The 9,211-nt window shown below is 33.1% G+C and overlaps 1 protein-coding gene across 1 annotated transcript in view; it reads right to left on the bottom strand.

The window, feature by feature from the left end:
• LOC103610029 (liprin-alpha-2-like) overlaps positions 1–5,388 on the bottom strand; it is a gene marked incomplete at its 3' end in the record, with an annotated part of 39,192 nt that extends 33,804 nt beyond the window's left edge. Inside the window, 1 exon segment of the mRNA XM_008594267.1 lies at positions 5,140–5,388. Coding sequence (XP_008592489.1) covers positions 5,140–5,388 — 249 coding nt within the window.
• Positions 5,389–9,211: the final 3,823 nt, after the last annotated feature.

Genomic DNA, 9,211 nt, shown 5'->3' with positions numbered 1-9,211 from the left:
TAAATAAATAAACAAAACAAACAAAGAAAGAAAGAAAAAGAAAAAAGAAACAACAATCACAGTAATACATTGAACTTTCAAAAGGAGAGAACAGAACGATGGTTATTACAGGTGGGAAAGGGGAGGGAGAAGGGGGATAGTGTGAAATTGCCTAAGGGTCACAAAGAATGATTATGTTTTTTAAAGTTGACTATACTAATTATTCTGATTTGGTCATCATAGATTGTACACAGGTATTAATATTAAACATTATACCTCACAAATATGTATAACCAATTGTGTTTCAATTAAGAAAATATTAAAAAGTTGTGATGAATAAAAAAATAAAAATTGATAAATAAATAAACAAAACAAACAAAGAAAGAAAGAAAAAGAAAAAAGAAACAACAATCACAATAATACATTGAACTTTCAAAAGGAGAGAACAGAACTATGGTTATTACAGGTGGGAAAGGGGAGGGAGAAGGGGGATAGTGTGAAATTGGCTAAGGGTCACAAAGAATGATTATGTTTTTTAAAGTTGACTATACTAATTATTCTGATTTGGTCATCACAGATTGTACACAGGTATTAATATTCAACATTATACCTCACAAATATGTATAACCAATTGTGTTTCAATTAAGAAAATATTAAAAAGTTGTGATGAATAAAAAATAAAAATTAAATAAATCCATCAATCTGGCAAAAATTATCCAGATGAATATTTTTAACACTTTATATACACACCCCTTTAGAAATCCCAAACAATACCTACTATTTGGAAAGCTTTTTAGTTTAAATTTTGCCTTTTTCCATTTTATAGTTGTTTCTTTAGCTCAGTAAGCATAGAATCTTAGAGGACCACTTCAGAGTGCCTAGTATTGCTACTATTCCATTCTCTGTTTATTTTAATACAGAACTCTGGGAATATTACATGAATTTTGTATCCTAAAGAGAAAATTCTGAATGTAGCCTGCATATAGAAACTCTGTAAATTGCTACTATTCCATTCTCTGTTTATTTTAATACAGAACTCTGGGAATATTACATGAATTTCGTATCCTAAAGAGAAAATTCTGAATGTAGCCTGCATATAGAAACTCTGTAATAAATTCTAATAGTGATAAATTAAGTAAAAGTCATACACATGTTTGTCATGAGCACATGAGCACTGTATTACATACATGCTCCAAATCTGAGTTTTTGACACTTATTAACTTTGTTATTATAGGTAAATGTTGCTTACCTCTTCTACCCCTCAACTTCTTCATTTTGTTGTTGTTGTTCTTGTTGTTGGGTTGGGATTCTAATACCTACCACATAATGTTGTTAGGAATTGGTTGATATAATATTTTGAGTGCTTTGTATAATGCCTCATGTAGAATACATACACAATAAATAGCAAATGCTTTTTTATTATTAATTACTATTACATCTACAATTGGCTGATCTCACTCTGTGGCATACATTACTTGCAAGACTCATTATATGCAGCGTTGGTACTGTAGTTTTGATTCAGTGATTCATGCAGAAGATTCAATTTTTAACTGCAAGCTGTGTTGCCAAAAATAATTCTTGAATTTACAAGTCACAGAAATAGTTTTCCCTCTGTGTTATTTGGAAATTCTAAAAAAGGAAGCTTTTTCTAAAAGCTTTTTCTAAAATTGCTACCTAAAAATGAGGAAAAAAGGTATAAAGATCCAATGATTTCTTAACCAGGTTTATAAGTAAATTGGATTTTATTACATCAAATAAATATAACTCTATTTTAACTTAGATCTAGTAAAGTGAAAAATATAACTCCAAGTTTCAGATAATAGAAAAGACAAAATTGATATGTTTTCATTCATTTAATCACTTGGCTAACTTTTGAAGAGATTTTAGTAGGAAGTTGGAAAAACTAAGCTGGTTTTATTATTAAAACAAAATATTTCATTGATGGTATTGATGAAATCTTTCTGATGAAACTCTTCTAAAAATATAACAACATGGAAAATGCAGGGCTGATAAGAATAGCTACATTTCGAAAGAATTCCATGTGAAAGGAGAATACCTTATCCATTAGGTTCTTAATAAAAGAACACCTGACATCAGATGATTGACATTTTCCATCTGACTGGACATTTTGTCATCTACATCTAAGAACTCTTAGTATCAAGGAGTTATTTTTAAATGGGCAGTCAGAAAGGAGGAGCTCTAGATACTTTAAGAAACACTGGATTAGTTTATGTATGACTAGAGAAGGTGAGTGCTAAAATGAAAGAAAAACAGTTAAATTTCTAAAACTGTGAGAATGAAGAAGTATAGAATGATGAAAAAAATCAAGAAATGGACCTAGAGATTTAATAGCCAGAAATCCTAATGATTCCATAACAGTGATATAGAAGAGGGATTAAATTTCATTTACTTTAAATGTTTTCTGAGTTTGGGTTATGGGGAGGATTAAAGAGATGTATCCATGAACTACTAATTCACATAAGGTTGTGTCATTATCTTTGCTACAGTGGAGCAATCTACCACTTCATGGATCATTTATCTTTTCTGAGACAATGGGCATTATTTTAGTACATATTCTAGTCTCATCCATGCCTTTTGATGTTTACTTACTGTAAATACCTATAAACATCCATTCTTTCAACAAAGATTTTTTTGAGTGCCTAGAGAGGTATAAGTGATTAGACAGAGCAGTGAACAAACAAACAAATAAACACAAAGAAAAAAGGCCAGCCCTTATGGATCTTTATATACAATTGGGAAGGGAGACATTATACAAGTAAATCAATAAAATATATATTGTGTCTGATGAGTATAAATTGCTCTGGAATAAATAAATTAAAGAAGAGCAAGAGTGTATATGTGTAAACAGGAAGGTCAGGGAATGCTTCACTGAGAAAATAACATTTAAGCAAAAGGCAAAGGGAAAAGAAAATGCAGCAAAATAGGTACAGCTTGCTTAAGAGCCCACCTAAACTGAGTAGAGGGAGACAGAATGAAAGAGTAGGAGATGAGCTCCAGAAGGTCAGGAGGGTAGGAGTAGAGATTGTACATGGCTTGCAGGATACTGAAAAGGCTTTGATATTAGTGCAAGTAGCATAGTTAGCCATTAAAGAGTTTGAAGCAGAAAAGTGACATGAGCTGACTTATAGACAGGCTACTCAGGCTGCTGTGTTGAGTGTCATCTGAGGTAAGCCAAAGTAGAAGCAGAAAGAAAAATCAGGAGAGTATTGTAATACTCCAGTGAGAGAGAATGGTTGTGTGTAACAAGCAAGAACCATGAAGGTTGTGATAAGAGGTCACATTACGGGTATATTTTGAAGTTGGGGATAATTTGTTGAATCAAATGCAGTATATGAGTGCAAAGAGGAGTAAGTACCAAGGACAGCTCCAAGATTTTTTGGCCTAAGCAACAATATTAATGGATGTGTAGGACTGTGAGAGAGTCTGGTTTGTTGGGGGAATATCAAGAAAGCAGTCCTGAAGATGCTAAGTTTGAGATACTTCTTAGAAATTTAGATATAAGCATCTGGAAATCAGGAGAGAAGGACAAGCTATAGATATAAATTATGAGTTGTAAGGCCATGGGTGGTTTTTGGAGCTATGAGACCTTACCCGGGAAGTGAAGGAAGCTTGAGAAGAGAAGACACTTCAAGGTTGGGAAGGGAAAACAGAACCAGTAAATGAGCCTGAGAAAAGGGTAGCAAGTAAATACGGAGGACAATTAGGATCGTGTAGTGTACTGTGAGCCCAGTGAGAAAGTGATACAGGGAGGGAAGAGTGGTAAGTGGATCAAGTGCTTCAAAGAACAAAGAATTGATCCCTGGATTCAGTAACATACAGGTCAATAACGACTTTTATATGAACAATTTTGATGGGACAGTGGGGCTACAAATGTAATAAAACAGACTTAAGAGAGAATGGGAGGAAAATAATCAGGTACATAGAGTAGAGTCAATTCCATTAATGAAGGATGTTCTTACTACAATGTGGGATCCAGACAGATAGAAAGAAAGAAAGTAAAAGAAAGGAAGAAAAAAGAAAGAAAGAATGTAAAAATATTAAATTGAACTTTCAGAAGGAGAGAGCAGAACTGTGGTTACTAGAGGTGGGAAAGAGGGAGCCGGAGGAGGGATAGTGAGAGGTTGGTTAATGGACACATAACAGCTAGACAGGAAAAATAAGTTCTCTGGGTGTACAGTTAAGCTATGCATCTATACTTAACAATAATTTACTGCACATTATCAAAGGGCTAGAAGACAGGCTATTGAATGTCCTCATCACAAGGAAATGATTAAGTTCTTGAATGATGAATATGATAATTACCTTGAATTGATCATCATACATTGTAAAATGTATTCATATTTAATTCTGTACCCTACAAATACATATAATTAACACATTTCAATAAAAAATAAAACAAAACAAAAAAACCCAAAAGATATAAAAAAGATAAAATTGCACGACACTTACAGATATATGAAAATGGAAATGGGGAAAAATCGCAAAATAAAATTTCCACAGATGTAAATAATTTTCTTTTTAATTGTGAGAAAGTAAAAAAATTCTAAACTTTTACCTTAGTAGGTAAGATGATTAGGCAATGTTACAAATACAACATCTCCTTGTATCTTCTGTAGTAACTTTAAAGTACTCTCTTTTTCAAAATATAATAAAGCAATGTTAAGTCTAACAAGAACTGAGTATATAGAAAAAGAAAGCTGATATTATACATATGTATGTATATGTATATTCACACACATACATTCACATTCATAGACACAAACCAAAATAAGAGAGTGGACAATTTAAAGTATTGAGTATTTCCATATGCTAAGAGTAAAACAATTTATAATTCATACCCACCTCCAGGGTTATTTAAACTTGAAAGCTTAAATTTTAAAAAATTCATTAAAAGCTTCAGAAAGATTTTATCACATCTGAGACTTGATAATAAAAATTTCTTTTCATGCATATTTGAAGGGTTGATGAAATAAACTATTTTGGCCTTTCTGAACAAGAATCCTAACTAATATAGTACATCCCAAATTATAGCTTTTTGAGAAAAAGTAAAGAGGATATGCCATTAGGGGAAATTATAAAAAGAGCATCTCAGACATAGCATTCAGGAAGCAAAGACTGAAAGTGTTATGAATCACTTACCTCCCTAATGTCCCTTTGATATTTAGTGTTCATTTCTTCTGTTTTAATGAGATCCTTTCTTGCTGTTTCTGCTTCCTGTTCTACCTCTCCCACTCTAGAAGAAAGGGCTGCTAAACGTTCTTTCATTTGGGCCATTTCATAGTTTTGTTTTTCAAGCAATTCTTGTAATTCGACTATTTGACTAGTTTCGTCAGTTGAGTCTATAGAACCATTGGACAAACGCTGCAGGAATAGAAAATGAAATGCCATTTAGGATTTTCTTTATCTCTAAATTAAGATTCATGAACTCAAAAAAATGAAACAGATACAGCTTTCACACTGAGAAAAGAACTTCTGAAAAGAACTAGTTTTAGGAAAACTAAGTTTCTGAGAAAACTGTTGATTGACATTAAAAAATATGAAGGTAGATCAGTAATTTTCAAACAGGTTAACAGATGCATTTGAACTGGAATATATTGTACATAAATTACATATATATATATATTAGCACAAAACATTGATGTATCCTAAGTATTAAATATGAGCTATTATCTTATCAAGTTTATGTATAATTTATTAATACATAATATTATATTGATATAATACAACATATTATTTTAAATTAATAGGTAAGGACACAGAAACTTTGTAATTTTTTGTTTTCATTGAAGATCCTTTGTGAATTTACAAGTTTTGTTTTCAATGACACTCAGAAAAAGAACTTAACATTTTTCTAAAGAAGGTTATTCCTACTGTGAATGTGAAATAGCTGGAACAAATATATAGCATAAAAAAGTCTTAATTTCTATATTGCTACTGAGGTAAAAATCATGTGTACACACAACCTACTGGAAAGAAGCCGAAAAGGGTTAAATATTTTGAAACTGCACATTCATCAGCTAAATATGTATCATACAATTTTAAAAAATCAAAAAAATATTTTGAGATTAATTTTTCTACTTTTCAAGAGGACTGCCTAGAAACCAGGGTGATTCATGTCTTCAGAAGCATGCTCCATAGGCTAATATCTAAAATCTATAGGAAACAAATAACTCAACAGCAAGAAAACAAATAACCAGATTAAGGTATGGGCAAAGACCCTGAATAGACATTTCTCAAAAGAAGACATACAAATTGGCCAGCAAGTATATGAAAAATGCTCAAAACAAATAACTCAACAGCAAGAAAACAAATAACCAGATTAAGGTATGGGCAAAGACCCTGAGTAGACATTTCTCAAAAGAAGACATACAAATTGGCCAGCAAGTATATGAAAAATGCTCGAAATCACAAATCATCAGAAAATATAAATTAAAACCACAATGAGATATCATCTCACACCTGTTAGGATGGCTATTATAATAGACAATAGATAACAAGTATTGGGGAGGAGGTGGAGCCCTTACACACTGTTGGTGGAAATGTAAACAGCCATTGTGGAAAACAGTATAAGGTTTCTTAAAGAATTAAAAGTAGAACTACCATATGATCCAGCAATTATATTTCTGGGTATATAACCAAACAAACTGAAATCAGTATGTCAAAGACTGTCAAGTTCAATGCCACATTAATCACAATAGCCAATATATGAAATCAACCCAAGTGTTTATCAGTGGATAAATGGATTAAGAAAATGTCTATTGCTTACCATGTGACTATAGTTAATGAATATGTATATTTCAAAATTGCAAAGAGTAGATTTTAAAAGTTCTCACCACAATAAATGCTAAGTAGGTGAAGTGATGGGTATGTTAATTAGCTTTATTTAATCATTCCACATTATACACATATATCAAAACATCACATTGTACCCGGTAAATATATGCAATTATAATTTATCAATTAAAAGTTTAAAAAAAGAAGTATGTTCCACAGCCTAGCTGCATGGAGAGGTTTTGTTGTGAGGACAATGTAGCGATTTGGGAGAAATTACTAACAGGAAATGAGTACAGCCAAGTAGAAACAGGAAAGCATGGAGAAAAAGCTAAGAAAGTGCAATCAGTTCTAATATAATGTTTCTTTAACAACATGAATGTATTCTAACATGATAAATATATTAAAAAATGGGGCCGGCCCGGTGGCGCACTGCGCTAGTGCGCCGCTTGGGAAGCGTGGCGGCGCTCCCGCCGAAGGTTCGGATCCCACATACAGACCGGTTCCCGCTCACTGGCTGAGCGAGGCGCGGGGGCAACGCCGAGGGTTGCGATCCCGTTGCCGGTCCCGGTCCGGTACGGGGGCAACACTGAGGGTTGCGATCCGGTGCCGGACACGGAAAAAGACAAAAAAAAAATATATATATAATATATATATAAAATAAAAATATATAATATATATATAAAATAAAAATATATAATATATAAAAAAATAAAAAAAATATATATATATATATTGAAAAACAACTGTGAACATAATGTAAATTTTGTGTTTTCTTATGTGCAATTTTGTTCCTGAGAAGCACTGGCTAAACACAGGAAACTGCACCTAGCTTAACCAACCATGTAGGAATACATAAAATGCACACATGCACATTCTTCAAATACGTAATATGGACCTCAGTTCCCTACATGTGTTATTTCACACATTCACAATTGTGTTGCTACGTTCTGTTTGATTTCAGATACCCCTCCTTCCTCCACTTCATGATAAATGCAAGTCTTTAACTCTTCTAACACTTCCACAAGCAAACTTCAGGTCTTTTTTAGAGCAAAAAGCCATATTTGTCATAGTACTTATGCACTTCTTAACCACTTAACATGTAAAACTGTGCTACCATTTTTATTACGGTTTTTTTGGTTATGACTATTCGTGAGATACAAAGCTGATTGTCCCCCCTCATGCCCTAGATGCAAAGGCCAGATCCATACTGGCAGTATGCCCATTACCACAGATTGCAATTGTACCCTGTGTCCCCCACCCAATTATCCCCAACCTCCTTCCCCCTCCCCTTTCTACCCACTGTATTTTGTATCCCTAGGTATGTTCTCTCCCTCTGCAAGTCCAACACACCACTATGGTCTTTCTTTCCTGCCTTCTTTCTCTCTTAGCTACCACTTACAAGTGAGTACATGTGGTATTTATCCCTCTGTGCTTTGCTTATTTCACTCAACATAAGTTTCTCCAGGCTCATCCATGTTGTTGCAAATGGGAGAATTTCATTCTTTTTTATGGTAGAATATTATTCCATAGTGTATATATACTACAGTTTCTTTATCCAATCATCCATCAATGGACATTTAGGTTGGTTCCATATCTTGGCAATTGTAAACAGAGCTGCAGTGAACATGGCAGTGCGGGTATCCCTTTAACATGATTTCCATTCCTCTGGGTATATATACAGAAGTGGGATTGCTGGATTGTATGGAAGATCTAAGATCAGAGCAGAACTAAATGAAATAGAGACCCAAAAAACAATAGAAATGATCAATGAAACAAAAAGTTGGTTTTCAAAGAAGATAAATAAAATAGACAAACCATTAGCTAGATTAACAAAAAAAGAGAGAAGACCCAAATAACAAAAGTCAGAAACTAAAAGGGAGACATTACAACTGATACCACAGAAATACAAAGAATCATTAGAGGCTATTATAAACAACTGTATGACAACAAATATGAAAACCTGGAAAATATGGATAAGTTTCTAGACACAAACAAACTACCTAGACTGAACCAAGAAGAGAGAGAAAAACTGAACAGACCAATAACAAGCATCGAGATTGAAGTGGTAATCAGCAATCTTCCAACAAAGAAAAGTCCAGGTCCAGATGGCTTTACAGCTGAATTCTATCAAACTTTTAAAAAGGTATTAATACCAATTCTGATACCAAAACCCGATAAAGACACAACAAAAAGAAAATTACAAGCCAATATCCTTGATGAACATAGATGCAAAAATTTTCAGCAAAATATTAGCAATCAGACTACAGCAACACATCAAAAAAATTATACACCATGATCAAGTGGGATTCATCCCAGGGATGCAAGGATGTTTCAACATTGGAAAGTCAATTAATGTGATACATCACATCAACAAACTTAAGGACAAAGGCCATATGATTATCTCAATAGATGCTGAAAAAGCATTTGACAAAATTCA

This window comes from Galeopterus variegatus, unplaced genomic scaffold (genome assembly GCF_000696425.1).
Source record: "Galeopterus variegatus unplaced genomic scaffold, G_variegatus-3.0.2 Scaffold10502, whole genome shotgun sequence".
NCBI classification, from domain to species: domain Eukaryota; kingdom Metazoa; phylum Chordata; class Mammalia; order Dermoptera; family Cynocephalidae; genus Galeopterus; species Galeopterus variegatus.
Note: the sequence above shows the minus strand (reverse complement) of the source record. Positions and strands in the feature narration are given on the sequence as shown.